The 27,805-nt window shown below is 42.7% G+C and overlaps 1 protein-coding gene across 1 annotated transcript in view; it reads right to left on the minus strand.

Moving 5' to 3' along the window:
- Positions 1-27,559, minus strand: part of LOC121531393 (neuronal acetylcholine receptor subunit alpha-7-like) — a 28,878-nt gene extending 1,319 nt beyond the window's left edge. The window contains exons 1-9 of the mRNA XM_045205153.1: positions 27,212-27,559; positions 22,429-22,568; positions 20,345-20,389; positions 17,645-17,754; positions 14,561-14,640; positions 12,842-13,009; positions 11,073-11,267; positions 1,956-2,042; positions 210-319 (exon numbers count right to left, since the gene is read on the minus strand). Of these exons, the coding sequence (XP_045061088.1) occupies positions 210-319; positions 1,956-2,042; positions 11,073-11,267; positions 12,842-13,009; positions 14,561-14,640; positions 17,645-17,754; positions 20,345-20,389; positions 22,429-22,568; positions 27,212-27,266 (990 nt within the window). The 5' untranslated portion in view covers positions 27,267-27,559. The remainder of the gene's footprint in view (positions 1-209; positions 320-1,955; positions 2,043-11,072; positions 11,268-12,841; positions 13,010-14,560; positions 14,641-17,644; positions 17,755-20,344; positions 20,390-22,428; positions 22,569-27,211) is intronic.
- Between the last annotated feature and the right edge of the window lie 246 nt (positions 27,560-27,805).

Here is a 27,805-nt window from a genome sequence, read left to right on the forward strand (position 1 = left end):
ACTGCCTACTAACCCTGACCACACACACACACACACACACACCTCAGAGCAAGGAGCAGCCACTGATCCGCTGATGTAGAACCCTTAACCTTCAGGTCCAATTCTACCTTAATGGAATTTCAGCATTCGGAATTCCGAGTGTATTCGGCGTTCCGAGTGAATGCAGAACGCGGGAATGGGCAGGGATAGAAAGACGGATATGGACTCACCCACTTTGGCATTTTGGCTCCGTCCGGGTCATGATGGTGGTACTGGAGGACCAGGACGGTGGCGATGACGGACAGGCCCACGATGACCATGGTGGTGGCAAAGTACTGGGCTGGAATACAAATAGACAGAGAGAGAGAGAGGCAGGGCTTAACTCAGAGGAATCATAGGAGATGATATACTATGACTGGAGACCAAGGGCATATTCAGTTAATATATGCCACAGAGCAGATGCTTTTATCCAAAGCGACTTATAGTACAGTGAGTGCCTACATAGTATGTGTATGTGATCCCTTTGGGAATTGGACCCGCAAACTTGGCATTACGTGTGCCACGCTGTTACCAACTGAGCCACACAGCAGGAGGTTTACTGTCTTGCATAATGATGTATGGCCCTAAAAAGAGCCCCTCAGAGATTATTAATTTATTTATAAGTGAGCATTTGAACCGTGCCTGGTGTTCAGTCAGTCGCAATGTTCAGAATGTTGAAGATAGAAATGTAGCTAATAAAGGATGTCTGCAGAAAATACTATATTTCTATCTCTAGTCTAACTTCTGAACGCTACAGCAAGCTGCAAGGCCGACTTGCCCTATACGCAGACCATGTGACACAGGGTGCAATTTCGAAATTTGGTAGTGCAAATGTTCCTCTTCAGTCAAGGACAGACATAGTATGATAAGAAATTAACTAACTTTCTCTCCTGTTAGGTTAGAGCCAGCCCTGGCAAGCTGAATATGTTCCTCAAGTCAGAGACTAAATGGGCCATCATATCATGTTAGGGGGATCTGGCCTCTCTTTATTGGATAGCTTGAAGATGTTGTGGAACCAATCGGCTGGCATGCAGAGAAATAGCTGACATGAGGATATCAATATGTTTAAGAATATAAATATCTGCCAATTGTAAAAATATGAAGAGTCATTGGGCTTGAACTGCAGATTCATTAGCGGAAAAGATTACACACGCATATCCATTGCTTTGAGCATTGCTCAATATCAAAATAGATATATTAATCAAATGATAAAAAGAGACCGCAATCTATACTCCCATGCGGCACTGCAATCAACGCCAAGTCTAATTTTTTCATTTGCTTGTAACATTCATCAATTGACCCATTTGCTTGCCAGACTGTCACATGCTAGTCAACTCACTTCAGCTTAACTAACTGTGCGCCCCATCAGCAATTGTTCGTACAGTAGAAAATAACACTCAATTAAAAAAAAAAATCCCTAAGCTGACTGCCTGCCACTTGACCGCGGAGGTCTCAGATGCTAAGTAGTCAGGGTCGTTGTATTCATTAGGGCACACCGTAGTAAAACGTTTTGCAACGGACAACAAAAACAAGCATTTATTAATGAACAACTTCAGGTAGTCCCCTCCCTGTTTCAGTATGTTTTCACTCCGTTTGGTGCTTATAAATACACCCCAGGTTTCATGGGTGAGTGATCGCACTTATATCCCATAAGTCCAACCGATTAATGACCTACTGTATGTGACAAATGAACTTGGAGGTGCCACCCAGTTTCGCTTTAAAGGAGTGTGTCACTTTTTCTGCTTCATCAGCTCTTTCTACCTCGGGTCATTTATGACCGGTTCGTCTTGCGGATGTGGTGACACAGAGGGGACAGATGGATTGATGAAAGGAATGAATGGATGACTGGGAAGAACAGACGGCTAGAGAAACGGACAGATTAGAAAATTGATAGATTAAGGAGTAGGGTGAGGATGAAGGTCTCCCTGAGCACTCACCTATGAGAGGAACAGAGTCGGAGGTGGCCGGCATGATCTCAGCTACCAAGAGCATGAAGACAGTTAGAGAGAGCAGCACAGTGATACCTGGAGAAAGAGAAAGAGAGGGAGAGACAGACAGACCATTAGAAGACAAAACCTACTGTACAGTGAGGGAAAAAAGTATTTGATCCCCTGCTGATTTTGTACGTTTGCCCACTGAAATGATCAGTCTATAATTTTAATGGTAGGTTTATTTGAACAGTGAGAGACAGAATAACAACAAAAAAATCCAGAAAAATGCATGTCAAAAATGTTATAAATTGATTTGCATTTTAATGAGGGAAACAAGTATTTGACCCCCTCTCAATCAGAAAGATTTCTGGCTCCCAGGTGTCTTTTACACAGGTAACGAGCTGAGATTAGGAGCACACTCTAAAGGGAGTGCTCCTAATCTCAGCTTGTTACCTGTATAAAAGACACCTGTCCACAGAAGCAATCAATCAATCAGATTCCAAACTCTCCACCATGGCCAAGACCAAAGAGCTCTCCAAGGATGTCAGGGACAAGATTGTAGACCTACACAAGGCTGGAATGGGCTACAAGACCATCGCCAAGCAACTTGGTGAGAAGGTGACAACAGTTGGTGCGATTATTCGCAAATGGAAGAAACACAAAATAACTGTCAATCTCCCTCGGCCTGGGGCTCCATGCAAGATCTCACCTCGTGGAGTTGCAATGATCATGAGAACGGTGAGGAATCAGCCCAGAACTACACGGGAGGATCTTGTCAATGATCTCAAGGCAGCTGGGACCATAGTCACCAAGAAAACAATTGGTAACACACTACGCCGTGAAGGTTTTAAATCCTGCAGCGCCCGCAAGGTCCCCCTGCTCAAGAAAGCACATATACAAGCCCGTCTGAAGTTTGCCAATGAACATCTGATTGATTCAGATGAGAACTGGGTGAAAGTGTTGTGGTCAAATGAGACCAAAATCGAGCTCTTTGGCATCAACTCAACTCGCCGTGTTTGGAGGAGGAGGAATGCTGCCTATGACCCCAAGAACACCATTCCCACCGTCAAACATGGAGGTGGAAACATTATGCTTCGGGGTGTTTTTCTGCTAAGGGGACAGGACAACTTCACCGCATCAAAGGGACGATGGACGGGGCCATGTACCGTCAAATCTTGGGTGAGAACCCACTTCCCTCAGCAAGGGCATTGAAAATGGGTTGTGGATGGGTATTCCAGCATGACAATGACCCAAAACACACGGCCAAGGCAACAAAGGAGTGGCTCAAGAAGAAGCACATTAAGGTCCTGGAGTGGACTAGCCAGTCTCCAGACCTTAATCCCATAGAAAATCTGTTTAGGGAGCTGAAGGTTCGAGTTGCCAAACGTCAGCCTCGAAACCTTAATGACTTGGAGAAGATCTGCAAAGAGGAGTGGAACAAAATCCCTCCTGAGATGTGTGCAAACCTGGTGGCCAACTACAAGAAACGTCTGACCTCTGTGATTGCCAACAAGGGTTTTGCCACCAAGTACTAAGTCATGTTTTGCAGAGGGGTCAAATACTTATTTTCGTCATTAAAATGCAAATCAGTTTATAACATTTTTGACATGCGTTTTTCTGGATTTTTTTGTTGTTATTCTGACTCTCACTGTTCAAATAAACCTACCATTAAAATTATAGACTGATCATGTCTTTGTCAGCGGGCAAACATACAAAATCAGCAGGGGATCAAATACTTGTTTCCCTCACTGTACAGTACATCATACAGTACCAGTCAAAAGTTTGGACACACCTACTCATTCAAGGGTTTTTCTTTATTTTTACTATTTTCTACATTGTAGAATAATAGTGAAGACATCAAAACTATGAAATAACACATATGGAATCATGTAGTAACCAAAAAAGTGTTAAACAAATCAACATATATTTTATACTTAAAATAGCCACCCTTTGCCTTGATGACAGCTTTGCACACTAAATAAATCACAGACAGTGTCACCAGCAAAGCACCCCCACACCATAACACCTCCTCCATGCTTTACGGTGGGAAATACACATGCGGAGATCATCCGTTCACCCACACCGCATCTCACAAAGCCACGGCGGTTGGAACTAAAAATCTCCGATTTGGACTCCAGACCAAAATACAATTTTCCACCGGTCTAATGTCTATTGCTTGTGTTTCTTGGCCCAAGCAAATCTCTTCTTCTTTTTGGTGTCCTTTATTAGTGGCTTCTCTGCAGCAATTCGACCATGAAGGCCTGATTCACACAGTCTCCTCTGAACAGTTGATTTTGAGATGTGTCTGTTACTTGAACTCTGTGAAGCATTTATTTGGGCTGCAATTTCTGAGGCTGGTAACTCTAATGAACTTATCCTCTGCATCAGAGGTAATTCTGGGTCACCTACCGCCAACAGTGTGAGACTAATAAAAAAATTGGGACTAAATACTTATCCTGTTTGGCGATCGACTAGGAATGTCTTGGAGATCGACCAGTCGATCACGATCAACCGGTTAGTGACCACTATTCTAGAGAAGCAAACTCCTTCACTCTTCACCCAACACTCTTAAAAATAAAGGTGCAAGTTGGAACCAAATAAGGTTATTGAGAGCGATGCCATAGTGGAACCATTTTAGGGTCTCTGAAGAAGCAGAAATGTTTTGGCCCTCTAGGACCGGGATTGAATAGCCTTATTTGCATATTTCCCAGGGTGCCTTTCGATTGAATTTGAGCGTTACCAGTACCACCCATGACTGTGTTTGCTAGTGACAGAGACATGGTTGTTGCATTCATTCATTTTCAGTAATATGGCCTTCACCATTAGATCCCAAGTAAATATGTTTTCATTAAAATTACATTATTTCAGACATTACAATACCTTATTTTGAGAGCCAAGTTTTACCCTAATACAGTGGCCTGAAACTCATAGTTTACAGGCCACATTAGGCCTGCAAGTCACATTATGTTGGCTTGCAAAATTGGAATCCAGCCAGTGTGGGGGATATCCAACATTTTGAATTTTTATTCACCCACAACCTGCATTCCGAATGACTGCTAGGGTAGGGAGACTAAAATATGAGAATAGCTAAAGCATCTAAACTGGAACACCCATTCCAGTAACTGTTGCAATAAGTCCAAGTAACAGATTGGAATAGTTTAGAAAAATGTATGTTATTTATATTTCAGTAGCTGAAAATTAATTAATCAATCAATGTACATGCAAAAACGTACATAGATATTGAAACAATCCATTCTAAAAATCAAACCTGCAATAGAGCATGCTGGGAAATATGATAATGATGGGCGTGGTTTTGGTTCAACTATGGTTATTAACACCAACACTGTATATATATATATATATATATATTTTTTACCAATGTGTGTTAATTTAACACTTTAAAGTGATAATTTAACTCCTGAATCAACACTAGAAAGGTTACACTGAAAAATCAACACTAGTTAACACTCGCCAATTTGCTGTGTTCTATGAAAGGGACACATCTGCAGGCTTCCATACATTTCAAGAACCTTTTCGAATTCTGAAGAACTGTAGCTACCCCATCAAGAACCCCCCACTTAACTCAAATGTTCTTTATTGGGCAAGAGTTCTCCAAGGAACCTTAAGAGCTGAGGAAGAACCATTTAAGAACTTTATTTTATTCAGTGTACAGTGGGCTATGACTCACCAGCAGCACACTCCCCAAAGTTTTCTAATGAACTCTGAGGATCAATAAAGCCAGGCGATCCAAGGATCAAGATGGATAGAGTGCTTTCCTCTCATTAACCACTACTGTATTCTTCGATGCATCCAGTCGATACATTTTATACGAAAACATATGGAAACACACACACGCATGCAGACAGACACACACACACACACACACACAGCACGCACACACACAGAGACGCACACACACACTATCTTGTGGTGTCACTTCGTAAAATGTTACTTGCAGTTTGACTCCGAGTTTCAAGTCAGTTCATTGCCAGCAGATATTGATTCAAGACCATAAGTCATCCAGTGATTCAGGAGGTGGGAGGGGGAGAGTGGGCAGACCTGACTAAAGTAGTTAATTGAAGTATCTTCAAAATGTAGTTTTCTATAATACTGTCTCAATATGCTCTAAATTAACTGTGAGCATGATGAATTGTTTAGGGAAAAGCAATGTGTGTGTGCCAGATCCTATCAAACATTATAGCAATGTTTATGCCACATCTTAGTTTACATACAGTGCTTTCAGAAAGTATTCCCACCTCTTGAATTTTTTTATGTTGTTGTGTTACAGCCTGAATTTAAAATTGATTAAATTGAGATGTTTTTGTGATTGGCCTCCACATAACACCACATAATGTCAAAGTGGAATTATGTTTTTTGAAATTTCTTGAAATTAATTAGAAATGAAAAGCTGAAATGTCTTGACTCAATAAGTATTCAACCCTTTTGATATGGCAAGAATGTTCAGGAGTAAAAATGTGCTTAACAAGTCACATAATAAGTTGCATGTACTCCCTCTGTGTGCAATAATAGTGTTTAACATGATTTTGAAATGACTACCTTATCTCTGTACCCCATACATACAATTATCTGTAAGGTCCCTCAGTCGAGCAGTGAATTTCAAACACAGATTCAACCTCAAAGACCAGGGAGATTTTCCAATGCCTCGCAAAGAAAGGCACCTACTAGTAGATGGGTAAAAAAAAAAGCAGACATTGAATATCCCTTTGATCATGGTGAAGATATGAATTATACTTTGGATGGTGTATTAATACACCCAGTCACTACAAAGATACAGACGTCCTTCCTAACTCAGTTGCCGGAGAGGAAAGAGACCTCTCAGGGATTTCACCATGAGACCAATGGTGACTTTAAAACAGTCACAGAGTTGAATGGCTGTGATAGGAGAAAACTGAGGATGGATCAACATTGTACTTACTCCACAATAATAACATAATTGACAGAGTGAAAAGAAGGAAGCCTGTTTATATATATATATAAAAAAATTTTCAAAACATGCATCCTGTTTTCAACAAGGCACTAACGTAATAGTGTTAAAAAACTTTTTGTCCTGAATACAGAGTGTTATGTTTGGGGAAAATCCAATTCAACACATTACGGAGTACCACTCTCCATATTTTCAAGCATAGTGGTGACTGTATCATGTTATGGGTATGGTTGTAATCGTTAAGGACTGGGGTGTTTTTCAGGATACAAAACAAATGGAATAGAGCTAAGCACAGGCAATATCCTAGAGGAAAACCTGTTTCAGTCTGCTTTCCTAGTTATAGTTTTCACTTATGTCTACTTAAAAACCTATGGCTAGACCTGAAAATGGTTGTCTAGCAATGATCAACAACCAATTTGACAGAGCTTGAAGAATTTTGAAAAGAATAATGGGCAAATGTTGAACATTCCAAGTGTGGAAAGCTCTTAGAGACTTATCCAGAAAGACTCACAAATGTAATCGCTGCCAAAGGTGCTTCTACAAAGTATTGATTCAGGGGTGTGGATACTATTGTAAATGAGATATTTCTGTATTTCATTTTCAATAAATTAGCAAACCTTTCAAAAATGTTTTCACTTTGCCGTTATAGGGTATTGTGTGTGTACAGTCATGGTCAAAAGTTTTGAGAATGACACAAATACTAATTTTCACGAAGTCTGCTGCCTCAGTCCCTCTTTGCCATGAAAATGAACTTAATCCCCCCAAAAAACATTTCCACTGCATTTCAGCCCTGCCACAAAAGGACCTGCTGCCATCATGTCAGTGATTCTCTCGTTAACACAGGTGAGAGTGTTGACGAGGACAAGGCTGGAGATCACTCTGTCATGCTGATTGAGTTAGAATAACAGACTGGAAGCTTTAAAAGGAGGGTGGTGCTTGACATCATTGTTCTTCCTCTGTTAACCATGGTTACCTGCAAGGAAACGCGTGCCGTCATCATTGCTTTGCACAAAAAGGGCTTCACAGGCAAGGATATTGCTGCTAGTAAGATTGCACCTAAATCAACAATTTTTCGGATCATCAAGAACTTCAAGGAGAGAGGTTCAATTGTTGTGGAGAAGGCGTCAGGGCGCCCAAGAAAGTCCAGCAAGCGCCAGGACCGTCTCCTAAAGTTGATTAAACTGCGGGATCGGGGCAACACCAGTGGAGCGCTTGCTCAGGAATGGCAGCAGGCAGGTATGAGTGCATCTGCACGCACAGTGAGGCGAATACTTTTGGAGGATGGCCTGGTGTCAAGAAGGGCAGTAAAGAAGCCACTTCTCTCCAGGAAAAACATCAGGGACAGACTGATATTCTGCAAAAGGTACAGGGATTGGACTGCTGAGGACTGGGGTAAAGTCATTTTCTCGGATGAATCCCCTTTCCGATTGTTTGGGGCATCCGGAAAAAAAGTTTGTCCGGAGAAGACAAGGTGAGCGCTACCATCAGTCCTGTGTCATGCCAAAAGTAAAGCATCCTGAGACCATTCACATGTGGGGTTGCTTCTCAGCCAAGGGAGTGGGCTCACTCACAATTTTGCCTAAGAACACAGCCATGAATAAAGAATGGTACCAACACATCCTCCGAGAGCAACTTCTCCCAACCATCCAAGAACAGTTTGGTGACGACCAATGCCTTTTCCAGCATGATGGAGCACCTTGCCATAAGGCAAAAGTGATAACTAAGTGGCTCGGGGAACAAAACATCGACATTTTGGGTCCATGGCCAGGAAACTCCCCAGACCTTAACCCCATTGAGAACTTGTGGTCGATCCTCAAGAGGCAGATTGCAAACAAAACCCCACAAATTCTGACAAACTCCAAGCATTGATTATGCAAGAATGGGCTGCCATCAGTCAGGATGTGGCCCAGAAGTTAATTGACAGCATGCCAGGGCGGATTGCAGAGGTCTTGAAAAAGAAGGGTCAACACTGCAAATATTGACCCTTTGCATAAACTTAATGTAATTGTCAATAAAAGCCTTTGACACTTATGGAATGCTTGTAATTATACTTCAGTATACCATAGTAACATCTGACAAAAATATCTCATAACACTGAAGCAGCGAACTTTGTGAAGACCAATACTTCTCAAAACTTTTGACCATGACTGTAGATGGGTGAGATTAAAAAAATATTTAATCAATTTTCAATTAAGGCTGTAACACAACAAAATGTGGAATAAGTCAAGGGGTATAAATACTTTCTGAAGGCACTGTATGTAGTCTATTGTTTCTTACTCTGAAAACAAGAAGCATCTAAAAGTAACTGTAAAGAGTATTTATCATCAATTGTACGATAACATGGATGTGGTTTGTTGCATACAATTTATTTCACTACAAGACAAAACACACCCATGTTAAACACCTATGTCCTACGCACAGAATTTGAACATTAATTAATTATATACGTAGTTGAACTCATTCTGGCAGTAGGCTGATTCATACACACACACTCGGATTCACAAAAACACACAATCATCTCCAGGTCTCTCTGGGCAGGCAAGAGAGGACATTTCCAGTTCACCTGGCCTGAGGCTCCAGCCCAAGCTCAAGCCCAGTCACGCACGCAGACAGGCAGACAGGCAGGCAGGCAAGCAGGCAAGCAGACAGCCCATAGCCACAGCCCAGCCAGAAGCATAGAGGTCTTGGGGGACTGGCCCCTGCAGCACTGCTCTAACAGATGCACCCCACACACATCTGGACCTGGCCCCCTCTGCCATCACTGGGAAGATTGGGCGCTAGCCTGGGCTGTGCCCATAGTCAGTGGCTAAATGTGTTGTGTTTCATGCACTGTCGTTTTTTTGTTTGTTTCCAGGCTAGGTACTGTAGTGTAGCTACCTGTAGCCTATAGATGCAGCTTAAGCATGTCACAAGCGATCTGTGTGATGATAACATATGCTCTTTAAACTCAGTGTGGCAGTGTGTGTGTATGCGTGCGTGCGTGCCTGTGTGTATTACTGTAGGTAGGGATCTGTGTAAAGCCAGTCCACCTAAATAAATGAAATCAGATGCTGCCAAGTCAACTGGCATGAATAATGTATTTAGGCATACCTTTTAAAAATTGCTTTTTGAAACTTTTTTAAAAAGTAAACTGCAGATGGTACAAGCCCATCAGTCAAAACGGCATAGGAGTAATTATACCGAGCCATATATGTAAAAACCTTCACATACCACATACATAAACATCTCTACTGTATATAAAGTTTGGTTCTGTAATGACAGTATATTCATGCAGAGTTAAATATAATCCATTGTGGATGAATAAAGGATTTTCTTCTGACATGTAGACAGTGGGTTGTCCGGTGAGTGAAGGGACAGCGTTTAGTTGCCCTAGAATTCAACAGACGGCCTTTGGGCTGAGTGTCAGTCCTGCTAGCATAGACTGAATCCCGGTCAAGAGTGTTTACTTTATAAACCTACTTCCCTCATACGCACGGACACAAACACACATGAATATTCAGCGACACCACACATTCGGCACACAAACACACAAACATTCCGTATGTTACTCATGCAAACGCAACAGAGCAGACCATAATCGTACGGTACACCACTGTCTAACATGCCCTGTTTCATCACATGAAGAAAAGCATAACCCTGTGCTCTGCCTCATGGTATTTAGTCATGTACCTTACCGACACCCCTCATATACACACCCTTTCACGCACACGCACCCACCCTCCCGCTCTCTCTCTCACACACACACACACACAGTCTTGCGCAGCTAACCTTGTGGGGACATAAAATTCAGTCCCATTCAAAATCCTATTTTCCCTAACCCTTAACCGTACCCTTACCCTAACACAAAAACCTAACCTTAACCTTAACCCTAGCTACTAACCCTAACAGTAATTCTAACCTTAGCCCTAAACCCCCTAGAAATAGCATTTGACCTTGTGGGGACCAACAAAATGTCCGCAGTTGGTCAAATTTGTCTTGGTTTACTATTCTTGTGGGACTTCTGGTCCTCACAAGTATAGTCCCTCTCTCACTCTCACTCTCACGCACACACACACACACACCCCCTCCCCAGTCTCACCCAGTGAGATCTTCTCTCCAGAGTCTGCGGGCAGCAGGAGTATAGTCCCTCTCTCACTCTCACGCACACACACACACACACACCCCCTCCCCAGTCTCACCCAGTGAGATCTTCTCTCCAGAGTCTGCGGGCAGCAGGAAGACGAGCAGGGCCAGGGTGGAGATGAGGACACAGGGGATGAGCAGGTTGAGGCCGTAGTAGAGGGTGCGTCGGCGCATCACCACCGTGAAGGTCACGTCAGGGTAAGGCTCCTTACAGCAGTCGTAGAAACGTTCGTTCCTCCGTCCAGGGACCTCTGCATCACACACACAGACAGAGACATACAGTATATGCACACACACATGCATCCTATTTTATACCATGGCATTGTTGAATACTCATTTCTGATTGGCTTGAAGGGCATTCTAGATTGTGCATTATTTCCCTATAACGCACGGTATAATTGCACGGTATAATTCAATAGCTAGGAAGTTAAGCATTATTGGCATTGTTAAATTATAGCCATGGTATAAAAGGGATAATCAACTAGGGGCTCTATGCGTTCTCTGGAAAATAATGCAACTCCGTGGAAGGTTTGTTCCACTCCGCTAACACACCTTCCACGTCTTGTATTATTTTCCAGAGAACGTATAGCCCCTCGTTGATTATCCCTTACATAATCACTGCCAGAACACACCAATAACAGGCTTCAACGACTAGCCTCTTGTTATCAAGAAAGTACATCAGGGAGTGAATATTGTGAAGAGTCCTCTTACATGCTCCACTACTCTTATGGTCTTTAGTACATTGGTTTTGATTGTGTATATGCCTATATAGGAGGTAATAATCGGGCATGTTGATGGTGAAATCGGCAGATTGCTTCCTGCGATTTCTATTTCGTGGGGCCTCAATGCTCCATTGGTTGGTCTCCTAAGGACACATTCTATAATCTCTTGCTCCATCCTCTCTTTGTTTCTCTCTCTCTCCCTCTCTATTTCTTCATTTCCATCTCTTTGAAGCACATGAATGTGTTTTGGCTCCCCAGGGAGCGATGAACAGGCCTTTGTTGATCATTAGCCCCCAATAGGACTCCTCCGTCTATGTAAAATGGAGGCAGCCAAGGTCTCCTAGACCGTTCCATTTATGGAGGGTGAGGACAGGGGCAAACATAACCTAATATAACCATTCCATCAGGTGTGGTAAAGCCTCATGTGTTTTCATGTCATTCCCATTCTGAATAGAGCTCTGCATGCGAAAGAAACATGCAAAAGACATGTCTACATCTGAACGTCATTACATCCACCATTAACACATCTACAAAATGTACATCACAAATTCAATTAAAACCATTTATACCGGGAACTGATTTTTTGCAGCTTACTGCACAGTCTAATCCATCACAACATTTGGTTTGTTCACTAACCGAACACTAAATAGAATTCAGCTTAAAAAAATAAAAAAATAGGGACACCGAAATGTCACTTGCCCGTCACGCTTTGTTGCATAATAGAGCATTTCAAACCGGTTGATTTGGCAAACAGTGCCTGGAGACAGACCCCCCCCATTCCTCAACAACCAGATGTCTTTAGAGGCATCAAAGCAATTGGTCTTTCGAAAATTAGTTCAGTCATGGCTGCTATCTGCTTAATTTTTTTATTACAATGAATGTGGATCCTCAGGGCTGCCCTAGTTTGCACACCATGTCCAGTATAGCTCTTACATAAAGGAAACTGGTATGATATATTCAATAGTAATCATAGAACCAAACCTCAAACTTCTTCGAGCATAATCCACACTTTCAGTTATGCGTTTATTATCTCTTTGACTTTGTGAGTCAGACTCCCAGCTCTGTGCTTTCTATGGATCTTTGCCATTCGGGACTGTACTTACCCACGAGGTCCCACTCTCCATTAGCAATGTATCCAGTCACATCTGCCTCAATCATCTGCAGGTCTAAAGACCAGCCCCCGTACGTCCACGAGCCAAACTTGAGGTCACAGCGCTGGACATCGAAGGGAAACCAGCGCACGTCGATGTAGCATGTGCTCTTGAAGATTCCTAAACAGTAAATTTGCTTAATTGTATAAACGGTTACCCAAGCAAATATCAATAAATGGTCAACAGAATGGAAAGATGGGATGAAACAGGGATATTAATAATAATTCTCCCTAATTATAAGGGGGCCAAGAACGGAGCCCTGGGGAACTTCAAAACAGTTGATTTGAGAGGGGAAGACGAAGCCAGAGCCAAAGCAGCCTGAGCATGATGGATTGGGACAGGGCTCTTTGATTTACATACCCTGGATCCCCCACAAGATGAATGGCGGAGAAATTCAATTTGTTCCCAATCTCTAAGCGTCTGCAAAGCGTTTCCACCACAGCCATTCTGCCTATGTTGGATTACTTTTCCCTGCAATAAGGGTCTCTCTTGACATTTGTGAATGGCCTATTAAACTGAATGACTTAGTCGTTGATATCGGGTCGACTGTCATGTTTTGCATACCCCCCTCTCTTCGTCCATCCAGACCCCAAAGTAATTCATTTCCGCTGTCTATCGTGATGCAGCTGTTTGTGGCTCTATTGATTTCTGTCAGTTACAACCCTGTGTTTTTCTCTAATTGCTGCTGTCAGCTGGAGGGAGATACTCAGACAGGGTGCCCTTTGCGATCACCTTCCTGACACGTAGGTCCTGCTGGTCCCCTATTGGTGACATACTGTCAGGGACTTTTATGGCTACATCCCGGAGGTGACATTACTGGGTCAGAGAAGATGGGGTCAAACTAGGTGTTAGGGTAGACATGGGAGTGGGTTGTGACAGCTTATAGAGACATTACCCCCCCGCATCCTATTTCTGCCTCGCTCATAACTCTGAGATCAATCAATGCCTGTCGTAATGACATTCTTAAAGGTCATAAAGCTGATTTACAGACTGATTTGCAGATAGGGAGCTATTTGACTACACTGCACTCCATATCCAGACAGAGACAATGTGTCAGCCAGCCCCAGTCAACACACACCCCAAACAGGGCGGCAGGTAGCTTAGTGGGTAAGAGCGTTGTGCCAGTAACCGAAAGGTCGCTGGTTCTAATCCCCGAGCCGACTAGGTGAAAAATCTGTCGATGTGCCCTTAAGCAAGGCACTTAACCCTAATTGCTCATGTAAGTCGCTCTGGATAAGAGCGTCTGCTAAATGACTAAAATGTAAAATGTAAATGTAATGGTTCACATGTGGTGTGTCTTATAATTCGGCATGGCGTTGTGTAGAATCTAGTTAATCAGCTCTGCATGACTTAATCCATTAGATATGGGAGGTTCATCATCACAGGCACCACTGCCTTTGTTTGTGGGAGCAGAAAAAAACTAAATGAATAGCGTAAGTTTGGAACGAACACAGAGTGATTGCATCATCATTCAGATCCATAACTTTTCATGGCTTCTTTTATTGGCCCAGAGGGACCTCTCTGACCAAATTGACCTGGTAATTTCCTGACCACTACACAATTTTGATACAATTTCCAGGCCCACTCATATATACCAGTGGAGGCTTTTGCAGGGAGAATCAGGAGAATGGACTTCCCCTGTGATCTAGGAGAAATTAAGTAGGGTCTTACCTGGGGGCAGATACTGGCAGTAGCCTGTGGAGTTGACTAGGACGTTGGTGTGGAAGGTGGCGTCAAACCTCTCGTCAGCGCTGAGCATTGGACACAGATTAGCAGTTAGCGTCCATCAGCGCTTTATTTGCACATAAAACCTAACCATGTAGCTTCAGTGGGAAAACAAGACCGTAAAGCGCTCAGCAGAGCTGGAGTGTCACTGCCGGCGCAAGGGCTGTGTAAATCATAGTTATTCAGCATAGTGCAAAACAAATAGCATAGACCAGGGATCATCAACTAGATTCAGCCGCGGGCCACTTTTTTCTTGAGTGGATGGTCAGGGGTCCGGAACATATATACAAATAATTTGTAGACTACAAATTGACCACAAGAAGCCCAAACAGATATAATGTTTGACTAAAACATAATAATTTCAAACCTTGCTTACATTTGTGTACGATCACATCTATATCTCTATTATGCGTGGGAATAAACTCCTCTCACTGTCAACTGTGTTTATTTTCAGCAAACTTGTGTAAATATTTGTATGAACATAACAAGATTCCACAACTGAGACATAAACTGAACAAGTTCCACAGACATGTGACTAACATAAATTGAATAATGTGTCCCTGAACAAAGGGGGGGTTAAAATCAAAAATAACAGTCAGTATCTGGTGTGGCCACCAGCTGCATTAAGTACTGCAGTGCATCTCCTCCTCATGGACTGCACCAGATTTGCCAGTTCTTGCTGTGAGATGTTACCCTACTCTTCCACCAAGGCACCTGCAATTTCCCTGACATTTCTGGTGGGAATGGCCCTAACCCTCACCCTCCGATCCAACAGGTCCCAGATGTGCTCAATGGGATTGAGATCCGGGCTCTTCGCTGGCCATGGTAGAACACTGACATTCCTGTCTTGCAGGAAATCACGCACAGAACGAGCAGTATGGCTGGTGGCATTGTCATGCTGGAGGGTCATGTCAGGATGAGCCTGCAGGAAGGGTACCACATGAGGGAGGAGGATGTCTTCCCTGTAACGCACAGCAAGCTCAGTCCGATGATGCTGTGACACACCGCCCCAGACCATGACGGACCCTCCACTTCCAAATCGATCCCGCTCCAGAGTACAGGCCTCGGTGTAACGCGCATTCCTTCGACGATAAACGCGAATCCGACCATCACCTCTGGTGAGACAAAACCGCGACTCGTCAGGTGAAGAGCACTTTTTGCCAATCCTGTCTGGTCCAGCGACAGTGGGTTGTGCCCATAGGCGACGTTGTTGCCGGTGATGTCTGGTGAGGACCTGCCTTACAACAGGCCTACAAGCCCTCAGTCCAGCCTCTCTCAGCCTATTGCGGAAAGTCTGAGCACTGATGGAGGGATTGTGCGTTCCTGGTGTAACTCGGGCAGTTGTTGTTGCCATCCGGTACCTGTCCCGCAGGTGTGATGTTCGGATGTACCGATCCCGTGCAGGTGTTGTTACACGTGGTCTGCCAGTGCGAGGACAATCAGCTGTCTGTCCTGTCTCCCGGTAGCGCTGTCTTAGGCGTCTCACAGTACGGACATTGCAATTTATTGCCCTGGCCACATCTGCAGTCCTCATGCCTCCTTGCAGCATGCCTAAGGCACGTTCACACAGATGAGCAGGGACCCTGGGCATCTGTCGTTTGGTGTTTTTCAGAGTCAGTAGAAAGGCCTCTTTAGTGTCCTAAGTTTTCATAACTGTGACCTTAATTGCCTACCGTCTGTAAACTGTTAGTATCTTAACGACCGTTCCACAGGTGCATGTTCATTAATTGTTTATGGTTCATTGAACAAGCATGGGAAACAGTGTTTAAACCCTTTACAATGAAGATCTGTGAAGTTATTTGGATTTTTACTAATTCTCTTTGAAAGACAGGGTCCTGAAAAAGGGACGTTTCTTTTTTTGCTGAGTTTACATGGAGCTGATTTGATGGTGTTTTTAGTATTTTATGTCCAGCAATAGAAAACATTGGGGGACAAATAAAATCTCCTGAGGGCCGGCAGTTGGGGAACCCTGGCATAGACTAACACAGTGTACACACGCTACACCGTACACATGCACGCACACACACACGCACGCACGCACACACACACACACACGCACACACACATCAGTGAAGAGGTTGCATAAGAATGTGAATGAGCAGAGTGGAGCACGTGCAGATTCAGCAGGCTCAGCTGCTGCACAGAACTAAGAAATGGCAATGACAGACACACACACAAACAAAAAAAGAGCTGCACAGTGCCCCCACTCCGATAATGTATCAGTCTGTGCTTCTCTCCAACATAAATCCATGTTACTCCTGCTAGCCGTAGAACTGCAAGATACAGTCACAGCAATACAGATGAAAGCAACCCTTCATTAAAAAGATAAGCCTACCAGCATCTGACTCAGACATCAACTATCCATCTTTTCTATTTACTTAAATATCTCTCAAATAAACCTGTCGCCTGTATCTGATCTGCAAAATATGACTTTGATCATCTCCACAGAAGAACAATTTAGTAGAACATTGTGTGCTAATTAAAAAGTTCCTCTACAACGTCTCTACCTTCTTCAGGACCTCGATATTCTCTGCGTCTACTATCGCCCCCGCTCGTTACACTACTGACATCAATACATTGGACAAGTTGTTGGAGCTCATCTTTGATCAGGCCTCCTTCTCTAAATGCAAATGGAGCTTTGTTCCGTTCCTAACGCTCTCCACAACAATTGCTCAGCATAAGGAAGCATATCCCGACTAGCCTCGGCTGCTAGCGTAGGCACTCTCATCACATTGATGTTTTTAACAAAGAAAAATAAATCATGACAGGCAAATTAGCTATTTTTACTATTTTTGATGTACTTAACATATTATGGCTCTGATATAAGATACAACACATTCAGTTCGCTGAATAGTAATTGTGAATGGCATCGAATGACTAAAAACAACACCACACATAAGTGCATCAAATGGATGATGGTTCACCTTCTCTTACATCCAACTTATAACAGTAAATGTTACTGGCTAGCTAGCCTACACACTGAATGAATCCCCCAATATAGGACCATGATGTATGAGTAGAATTACGTACCTGTTGTAGAGCAGAATGTCAGGTCTCCATATCTGGGTGTCAGGGAACCTGACATTGGTAACTCCAGGGTAGTCTGTGGTGTTCCACTGCAGGTAGTAGTCAGTCCAGTACTAGGAGACCACATAGATAGGTTAGCAAACACTCTGGGGGAAGTTCATAATAAGACTTAACACTAATATGTTATAATCAAGTATGTTATTTACCCATTGTAGAGATTGACACAAGTGTTGTAAGACATGGTCCAGGTTAACTACATAATAATTTGCACCAGGTGCAATAGGGTTCAATTAAGCAATAAGGTTCAATTAAGCAATACGGTTCAATTAAGCAATAAGTTCAGAAGCGGAGTGCCTGGATACAGCCCTTAGCTGTGGTATATTGGCCATGTACCGCAAGCCCCCGACGTGCCTTATTATTATAATAAGCTGGTTACCAACATAAATAGAACAGTAAACAAGTATTTTTGCATCATACCCGTGGTATATTGTCTGATATACAGACAGCTGAAATGATGTCTTCATGCTGTGTTATTCCTTCTTGTGACTTTTATTTGACATTTATGTTCTACATTCTACAGGTTTGAACTGTGAACTTGATACAAATGCTCAGTATATCTGGACCTAATTATCTGCCCACAGGGTAACTGTATAAGGTTATCTAGCTAATGAACAGAGAGAGGCATACAGAAAAGTACAAATACCCAATGACTGTGAAACATCCATGTCAAATATCTTTGCACTCTGAAGGCTGGTCAGGCACGGTAAGGTGTATTATTAGACTTGAGCGGTCTGCCCAGACCTCGTATTTCTACCGAATGACCTCACACAGAAGACAAGCCTATAACTCTGGCCATTTTTTGAGCAGCACACCACAACCCCACTCTGGCGAGCATCTCTCAGTTTCGTTGGAGGCTCACTGACTCGCTCTCTCTTTCTCTAATCATTATCTCAACTTACATAATTACCTTCATAAGTGGGTCATATAAATGGGCTTATCCTGTGGCAGAAGGCATTGTTTTATCACTGTGGCTAACCAGCTTCAGGAGAATTGTGTATGGGGAGTGGAATCCAACAAATCTAAGTGAATACCTCTGAGTGAATAATCTCTGTTCACTCAAAAGTGTTCCTTAATTCCCACATGTGAATTAATTTTATGCTGTCAGAAATATGGCGCGCAGTAAATATGCACACTAAATTACCCGAGAGGAGGCTTCTGCTGGGGATGGGAATACACGCTGTAGATCATGTTTTTCTCTTGTGGGCTATTTATGCAAGTTCAATCATTCCCTCTGCCAGCATGAAACCTTTAAAGAGCTGCGGTAACGGATGTTGACATTTGAAAACTACCAACAGCTCGGGCATAGCGACATCTCTCCCCTCACAATACAGACTTCCAGCACCAAAGCCTAGGCGGATCGCTTTCCAAAACATTGAGAGAGGGAGCGAGGTAATTCATCGAGCCCTTAAAATCTAATTAAGCTAAAAGACTACTTCGCACTGGAGGCAATTTAACAAAAAGAATGGGCTGGAGAAATGTATGGCTGAGCCTGAGGGGATAAAATAACCTTTCTCACTGGATGAAGAGTGTGAGAGGTTAGGAAGGGATTAGTTGCTTCTCCAAATTTTAAACACAACTTTCGAAAGACCGTGAGAATTCTGGGATTTCCTACTACTGATAAGAAAGCTAATTAAAATTGAGCAGCTGTATGAAATGGGTTTAAGAATTACCCCCCCCCCAAAAAATAAAAAAAATAAACAACTTGTTAACTTACAGTATTTGTATTCATGGCTTTACTGTTATTATTGTCATACTTTATTTAGAATAAAGGTGCTTGTTAGTAAAACATATAATAATGTGTGTGTGTGACACCATTCAGTAAAAAACAAAGGGAAGGTTATTGATGACTTACTTCAAAAACATATTCAAACTGACACCATATTGACAGACAAGCCTGACAGAACCTTTCAACTCCACGTGGAGTGTCTAAAAGGGAAATGCAGTATTAGTAGAAGCAGAGCGACCATTGCACATCCTTTTTCGCTGTTGAGCAAGTTTTTAGTTTTTTCTCCGACAGCTATTTATCTAGGTAAAATACTAGGGTTGGGAGAAGCCAATTCATTTAGATCCTTTGGGAGCCAAGTTGAAAAAAAGGACAAAATAATTTGGCTAAAGGCTTACACTTATTATGGACATTTAATTCACAGTTTTCTTCTGAGTCCATCTAGACGCTGTCCCTTTGGCCCTCGCCAGCCCATCTGCAATGGTCTGTGAGAGCACGGCTACATTTTCTTAATGTAGTGGCACTCCTCTATCCCAGTGAGGGTTGGGGATGGAGCTGAGGGGCGGTTTGTCAAGGATGAGGGGGATGGGATGGGGGGAGGGGGAGTTTTTGGGATAAAGGGCAGAGCTGACAGACACATCCATCAAGCTTGTTAGGCGTAGTAGATCTGCTAAGGACGTTCTCTATATTTCTGCACATTTACTGTTGCTTGGTAATTGAGGAGCATTAGTAGAGTTCATTAATATACAGGTGGGCCTAAATGTCTGACTGGATTAAAGAAGGATTGATGATCACAAAGACACTCTCCCGGGAGAAGGAAAGGGGGGTGATGGGGACAAGTGTCTTGATATCTGTTTTGACTCATATCTTCACATGCCACATACTCTTAGATTCAAGGTTCGAATGATGAAAGAACTCACCAGCTGTAACCAGATGTTGGTTGTCAGGACCTGGTTCTTCTCATCCTGTAAACATACAAACACAATCAATGTCTGTCACCAACCAATGCTAGAAAATATTCTAATTTGTCGCTCCACCTGCCACACTTAATAAAAGTCTTGCTGGAACAGGACTTTTCGCTAGCTGTAATTTGTCTTAGATATGGCCGCTTGCCGATAAAGGGCAAATGACTATGAATAACATCACTTTGATAAATGTCCTGCATTTTAAATCTTCTCACAAGCAGGTAGCAAAACATGGAGCTACTGCATTTGCATAACAACTCCAGCCAAGCATTTCTATTAAAAGACACAAGCTGCTCCAAAGCAATGGTTGAGGTGAAAAGACCTTAAGTAATGTTGTTAAACAGTGGTAAGGTTATTGGTCTGTGGGTGCTGGATGGTGGGTAATGCGGCATACTTCAACTTGTACCAGTGGATGTTTGTTTCCTGTTTATGGGCAAACGCTGCAGTCGCCACAGACCCCAGCTGTTGGCAATGGAGTTCCAGGAAGGCTCACCTGTGTGGCTCCATAAATGGTCACTGGCCAATTACAGTAGCTGCAAACATGACCCTCATGCTCACGGACTCACTGACTAATTTGATGACAACTTATTTTTTGAACTTTTCAAAGTATATTTGTCTACTTACAGGGTTTTTTCCTCATAATATATTTTTTATGATTTACGTCATCTTAAATCATCCTTGTAATATTGTATAATCATGGATGCAATGTGCTCTTTACCCTAAAATGTGATTAGCTAGCAGTAAATGGGAGCAGGCATGTGTAGTGAATTGTGGCTAATGTTTCCCAATCCAGCAGGGCTCCCACTGCACGAAATAGGGTTTCATTTAATCCCAATGCAGCACACAGCTGGGGTCCCCCAAAACACAATCTCCACCAACAGCTGAGAGTAGAAATGGTGAAACAAAGAATGAAACAAAGAATGACAATGAAATATTCAGTGTAGCTATTTACCAGGGATAGGCAACTGTTCTCGAGGGCCCCTGTTACAAAGTTTAATGTAATAGCCGGTGTTATTACATTAACCGCTGTTAATTAGGTGCAGACTTTTGTTCCAGCCCAGTACAAACACACCTGATTCAACTAATTGTGGTATTTGAAGTAGATTATCACTTAAAACTGTGTATTAGAGATGGGTTGGAACAAAAACCTGTACACAATTTGGCCTTTACAGGACTTACAGTGCTATTAGGAAAGAAGCAGCAAGAGTAGTGTCGTAGTGTACAGTATGCATGAAAGGGTGGAATAAGATTTTTTTAAATCACTCACTAATGTCATATTTGTCAAAACGCTCTGCCTGTGATTTTCACATGGGAAACACGCTCCCTTACAATTCCATCTCTGATAGTATGGTAAGTGATAATTTCAGCATATGTATACTGTTCTCTGCCTGTGCTTTCCTCCCATCTAGATTATAGATCTACAGTACGCACAGACAGTTCCATAGCACCAGTTTGATATAAATTTTACGCAGGGAGGCTGTTTCTGACACAACAGTATGATTTTGGCCAAGACAGTTTGCTTGTGACTGGGTGGATTCAAATCCCTGAACTACTGCTACTTTGTAACACATCCTCACTTTCCTCTTTCTTATCTCCACAATCACATACCTGTACATACTTTGAAAAACAGTAGTATTCTGTGGGCCCAGGGACCATAGTGTTGTCAGATTCTGGGTGTAATGGTGGAGAGATGAGGGCTACCATATGTTGTTTCAGCTCCCCTGCTGGCAGTGCCCTGGCAGGGGGGAGTGCATCAGACACACAGGGGGGAAAAGGACCTGCTGCCTCTCTCAGCAGCACTGTGGGTGAGCTGAGCACCGACCGGGAAACACAGCCGCACAGGGAGCCGTGTTAATGGGGCTCACACATCCTATCACAGGGCGAGTGTGTATGTGTGTGTGTTTGACATCAGCTCTGGTGCCACGGAGGGGAGATCTGATATATCCATCACTGTGTTACGGTGATGTTGTCAGTGTTTCTTGCAGTGCGTGCTTACAGTGTGTGTGTGTGTGTGTTGACAGGTGGCTCATCAGACTCACCACATCCATGATCTGCATGAGGCTGAAGCTGAAGTGTACGGTGAGCGAGTGGGAGTCATTGAACACGGGACGCTCCAGAGGGTTGTAGTTTCGCATCAGGTCCTTGTACAGTCTGCGCTGGTGCTGTCCCTGTAGAGACACTAGGGGCCATTCATGGCCGCACACACACACACACACGCGTCAAAGACACTGACATCCCATCACCCACAGTTTGCAACGCTTACATTTTTTTTTGCTTTTTGTATGTTACGGTCTGGAAAAAGGAATAAAAGCTCAACCAAATGTAAATCAAAACTAGACATTGACCTGACGTCTGTGCCCAGTGGGACAGAGATCTGATAAGATTCCAACTCCGAAGAACTTTATAAAACAGTATAACAGAGAGCATTTATTTTTGTAGTGTCCATTTTTCACACATTCAGTAAATTCAAGGCTTTAAGATACAGCAAACATTTTGGAATTTGATACTGATGTGCAATTTCATACAAAGTTATACAACTACAAACAAGACAAACAAAATCATCTCTATTGTCTGTTATTGGTCTTGAACCCCATCCGGTCTCATCTGCGTCACGTATCTGGAGACACATCAGTCTGTCTCTCCTCCTTACATTGTAGAGAAGACAGCTCAAATGGCAAGGTACTGCAGTCCGGAAAAATTACCTGGTCTCAGAACATTTCGTATTATTCTGTAGGTACATTTGACACACTCCATTTAGTATGGTATGTATTCATTTGTGGATGTCCATCATCCATTTCGTATGATATGTTACACATTACAATTCGTATGATATGTTACAAATTTGCAAAATGTACAATATGTTACGAATTTGCTAAGCTTACAATATGTTGTGTATTTACAAAACATATATGTTACAAATCCCAATTTGTTGTGGCTAACATTAGCTAGGTGGCTAACGCTAACGTTAGCTAGCTGGCTAAAGATAGCTAGGCTAGGGGTTAGGGTTAGGAATTAGGTTAAAGGGTTAAGGTTAGGGGAAGGGTTAGCTAAAAGGGTTAAGGTTAGGGGAAGGGTTAGCTAAAAGGGTTAAGGTTAGGGTTAGCTAACATGCTAAGTAGTTGCAAAGTAGCAAGTAAATAGAAAGTTGCTAATTAGCTAAAATGCTTAAGTTGTCCATGATGAGATCCACACACGCAAACTTTGGGTTGCTAGTCATTCGCGTTATACGCCCACCTATCCACCCCTCCTTGCCTTAAGTAACCTTCTGTCTTGTATAACCATACCAAACATAACATATTACCTAAATGTGAGTGTCCCGAATTTACTTTTACTATGTTACGTCTAGTCTATGAGATCAGGCTGGGAAAAAAAGACCAAAATAGTCAAAATACTCTCCTCGTCATTTACCATTGAAAGGAAGTTTTCCACTTCATTGGTGAGCAGAAGATCTGCACCTTTCAGTTTCCACTCATTTGCTCTAAGAGGCGTAAATTGTACCTGCTGATACACAACATGACCAAAAGTATGTGGACACCTGCTGGTCAACATCTCATTCCAAAATTATGGGCACTAATATGGAGTTGGTCCCCCCTTTGCTGCTGTAACAGCCTCCACTCTTCTGGGAAGGCTTTCCACTGGATGTTGGAACATTCATGTGGGGACTTGCTTCCATTCAGCCACAAGAGCATTAGTGAGGTCAGGCACTGATGTTGGGCGAATAGGCCTGGCTCGCAGTTGGCATACCAATTAATCCCAAAGGTGTTCGATGGGGTTGAGGTCAGGGCTCTGTGCAGGCCAGTCAAATTCTTCCACACCGATCTCGACAAACCATTTCTGTATGGACCTCACTTTTTGCACAGGGGCGTTGTCATGCTGAAACAGGAAAGGGCCTTCCCCAAACTGTTGCCACAAAGTTGGAAGCACAGAATCATCTAGAATGTCATTGTATGCTGTAGCGTTAAGATTTCCCTTCACTGGAACTAAGGGGCCTAGCCCGAACCATGAAAAACAGCCCCAGACCATTATTCCTCCTCCAAAAACTTTACAGTTGGCACTATGCATTCGGGCAGGTAGCGTTATCCTGGCATCCGCCAAACCCAGATTTGTCCGTCAGACTGATTTATCACTCCACAGAACGCGTTCCCACTGCTCCAGAGTCCAATGGCGGTGAGCATTGTGTATGGTGATCTTAGGCTTGTGTGCGGCTGCTCGGCCATGGAAACTCATTTCATGAAGCTACCGACGATGAAGCTCCCGACGAACAGTTCTTGTGCTGACGTTTTCCAGAGGCAGTTTGGAACTCAGTAGTGAGTGTTGCAACTGAGGACAGCCGATTTGTACGCGCTACGTGCTTCTGCACTCGGCCATCCAGTTCTGTGAGCTTGTGTGGCCTACCACTTCGCGGCTGAGCCGTTGTTCTCCTTGACGTTTCCACTTCACAATAACAGCACTTACAGTTGACCGGGCAGCTCTAGCAGGGCAGAAATTTGACCAACTGACTTGTTGGAAAGGTGGCATCCTATGACAGTGCCACGTTGAGAGTCACTGAGCTCTTCAGTAAGGCCATTCCACTGCCAATGTTTGTATATGGAGATTGCATGGCTGTGTGCTCGATTTTATACACCTGTCAGCAACGGATGTGGCTAAAATAGCCGAATTCACTAATTTGAATGTCCACATACTTTTGTATATATTGTGTATATACTTCCACACTATGAGGTTGGAATAATACTGTGACATTGTGAAAATGATGTGAATGCCATTTTAGTGTTAGAGCTGTGTGAAAAGACATTTTACATTTACAAAAGACCACTTGAAATTTCTACCTGTTTTGGTAGGATGGAGTCTTGGCTTGCCTGGTGACATCATCAGGCGGTAAATTGGTTAACAGGCCATTAAGAAAGGCCTGAAAAAGTTTTCAGTTTTCCCCTCCCTACTCAGAACACTCCCAGAGTCCCAGTCCTAGCAAAATTCTTGCTTAGAAGCTATTTTTGTTTATTTTTGACCATTTTGATTGTAAATAATCACAGAAAGGTACTTCATTGTTAACCAGAAATAGGATCAAAACAGCTGCATTGGACCTTTTAAAGTATTTTTGTGGTAGCGGATGAAGTTTAAAACGTTTTACTCAGGTGAAGTCAGATGCCCTGTCATTTTCCCTGCTGCAAATACATTAATTCATTCAAGCTTTCCTAACATCCTGTTTCTGGTTGTTGTGGTCCGTCAAAAAAACTGTAGTCCTTGTTGAAACAAGAAAAAATAAATAACGGTTCTGCAACTTTTTTTTTTGCTTTCTGAATTTTAAGACTTGCTGTTGTGGTGGAAGGGAGGAACTCATAAGGAATTAGAACATTTTAGGGTATTATTTGGGGAGAGAAATATGATGGTGCATCTAGTGATGACAGCTCTTTAAAATAATATTTGTGGTAGTTGAAACACGATGTAGAAGAATAGGTTTGTATGTAGACCTACTATAACTAGCTGTAGTTCTATCTAATAAATAAACTATTTAGGCTAACAGTGATCACCATTGCAGCTTGAATAGCAGTGAAGCAGAGGAAGAAGTCATACCCTCTAAGTTTCTGTCTAACCTGTCGGGAAACTGGTAAGAAGTTTGAAAGAAAAGAAAAGCAGAAAGGTATAATATTTGAGCGCGAGCCCTACCCATGTCAGCGATGTTCAGGCCCTACCCTACCCTACCCTACTATTGCTCAACCCAAAATTACAAATCCAGTAACTTCCTGCATTAGTAGCGGATTGTCTCCGTTTGTCCCTCACTCCCTACGCTGCCCTATGTGCTTCTCTGCGTGTGTGAGTATCCATAGCACCAGCTCCATTTGGGCTGCTCAATGACGAGACATGAGAGAGCGGTTAGCTGGCGTTAGCTAGCTACTTTTCGTCACTCTGACAAACAGCTGTAACTTTTGATTGGTAGAAGATAATTCTGTTCTGATTCCAGATGTAAATAGCAAAGATGTCAAACCATCTACGTTTTTGTCTAAAGTGCTGGGAAAGTGGTCAAAATGTCAGTTATTTGTAAAAAGTTTGAAAATAATTTGTTAATGCGGTTACTAAAACAGCTATATTATTAGATTGGTAGAATATATTTTAATTCCGATTTCAGATTTGAATAGCAGAGAAGTACACTTTTTGTGTACGTTTTTGGAAAAGTGGTCAAAGTAGCTAATTTGTGTCAAAGGTTACATTGTTTACAGTGAATATAATATAATGTTGGGAGTCATGACGTCACCATGGGCCCTTTAGAATGCTGCTGGAAATTCCATGAAAGTTTGTGGAGGACAACAAAGCTTAATAGTTTAAAAAGTATAAAAGATATCCAAAAAGTTTGATGCAAGCAACTCAATCCAGACCAGTCTGCACGTTTTAAAGTTTGAACAGCGTTTTTAGCTTAAACGTGTAAGAGGAGTAGTGTGCTAAAGAATAATAATACCTATGTATGTCGGAAATTTAAAGTGGGGACTCTTGCTTCGCAAGCCGCATTAATGAGGAATTTCTCATTTCTAACATGGCAACGCTGCAAGGCGCAGGGTTTCATGGAGAAAGTGAACACAGGTGAGGGACCTTGTCCTTGATGCTGTTAATGGCCGAATAATGGTTGGCCCAACACTGGGACACCGAAGATACCGTAAATCTATTTCGATATAGGCTAATAAAACAATGTCAGAAGTAGCAACACTTCTAATTTTCTCACATAACCGAATGAAAACTAGCCCTCTCAGTAATTGACAATGAACACCTAACGCAAGGTTTCAAAATCTCACTATAATAACATTATGATAACACATGCACAAGGTAGCCTACCGTGGAACAAGCAGACGATGGTAAGTAAATACAGGGTAAAACTCTGAGCCTCCATTGCATGACAGACCAAATGTGCCTCCTATGATAGCCTAGGCTATGTGACAGTCCCGAGACCACTTTTATACAGTCACCGGTAATTCAAAAACGCCAAAAAAGTCACCGGGCACTCCAGACAACGCGTGGCAAACGGTTGAAAATAGTTGATAACGAGGACTGACATGCAAAGATACGGATTTGTATTTGTGCTCCGAGGGGTTGGTCGGGTGCTCCCTGAAGCCCTCCAAAATGAAAATGCGAATCGCGACACTAAACTCACATGGCTGTGACAGAACTAGTCGTGCTGTGCTTGCAGAGGCAACTCATCGAATAACCGCACTGGCAGCTAATATTTCCAGGAGGCATACAGAAGGAGAGTGTGACAATCATTTACTGGGAACTATTAACATTATGTCTATTCTGGTTGCCTATAACCCCAATTGAATATGAGTATGACTAGACTACCTATGTGTATTGCAAAAACGCACAAACACTGCATCACCTGTAGGTTTAGCGAATAATATCGCAACAATTATGGCGAGAGAAAATGAAATATTA

This window comes from Coregonus clupeaformis, chromosome 19 (genome assembly GCF_020615455.1).
Source record: "Coregonus clupeaformis isolate EN_2021a chromosome 19, ASM2061545v1, whole genome shotgun sequence".
Taxonomy (NCBI): domain Eukaryota; kingdom Metazoa; phylum Chordata; class Actinopteri; order Salmoniformes; family Salmonidae; genus Coregonus; species Coregonus clupeaformis.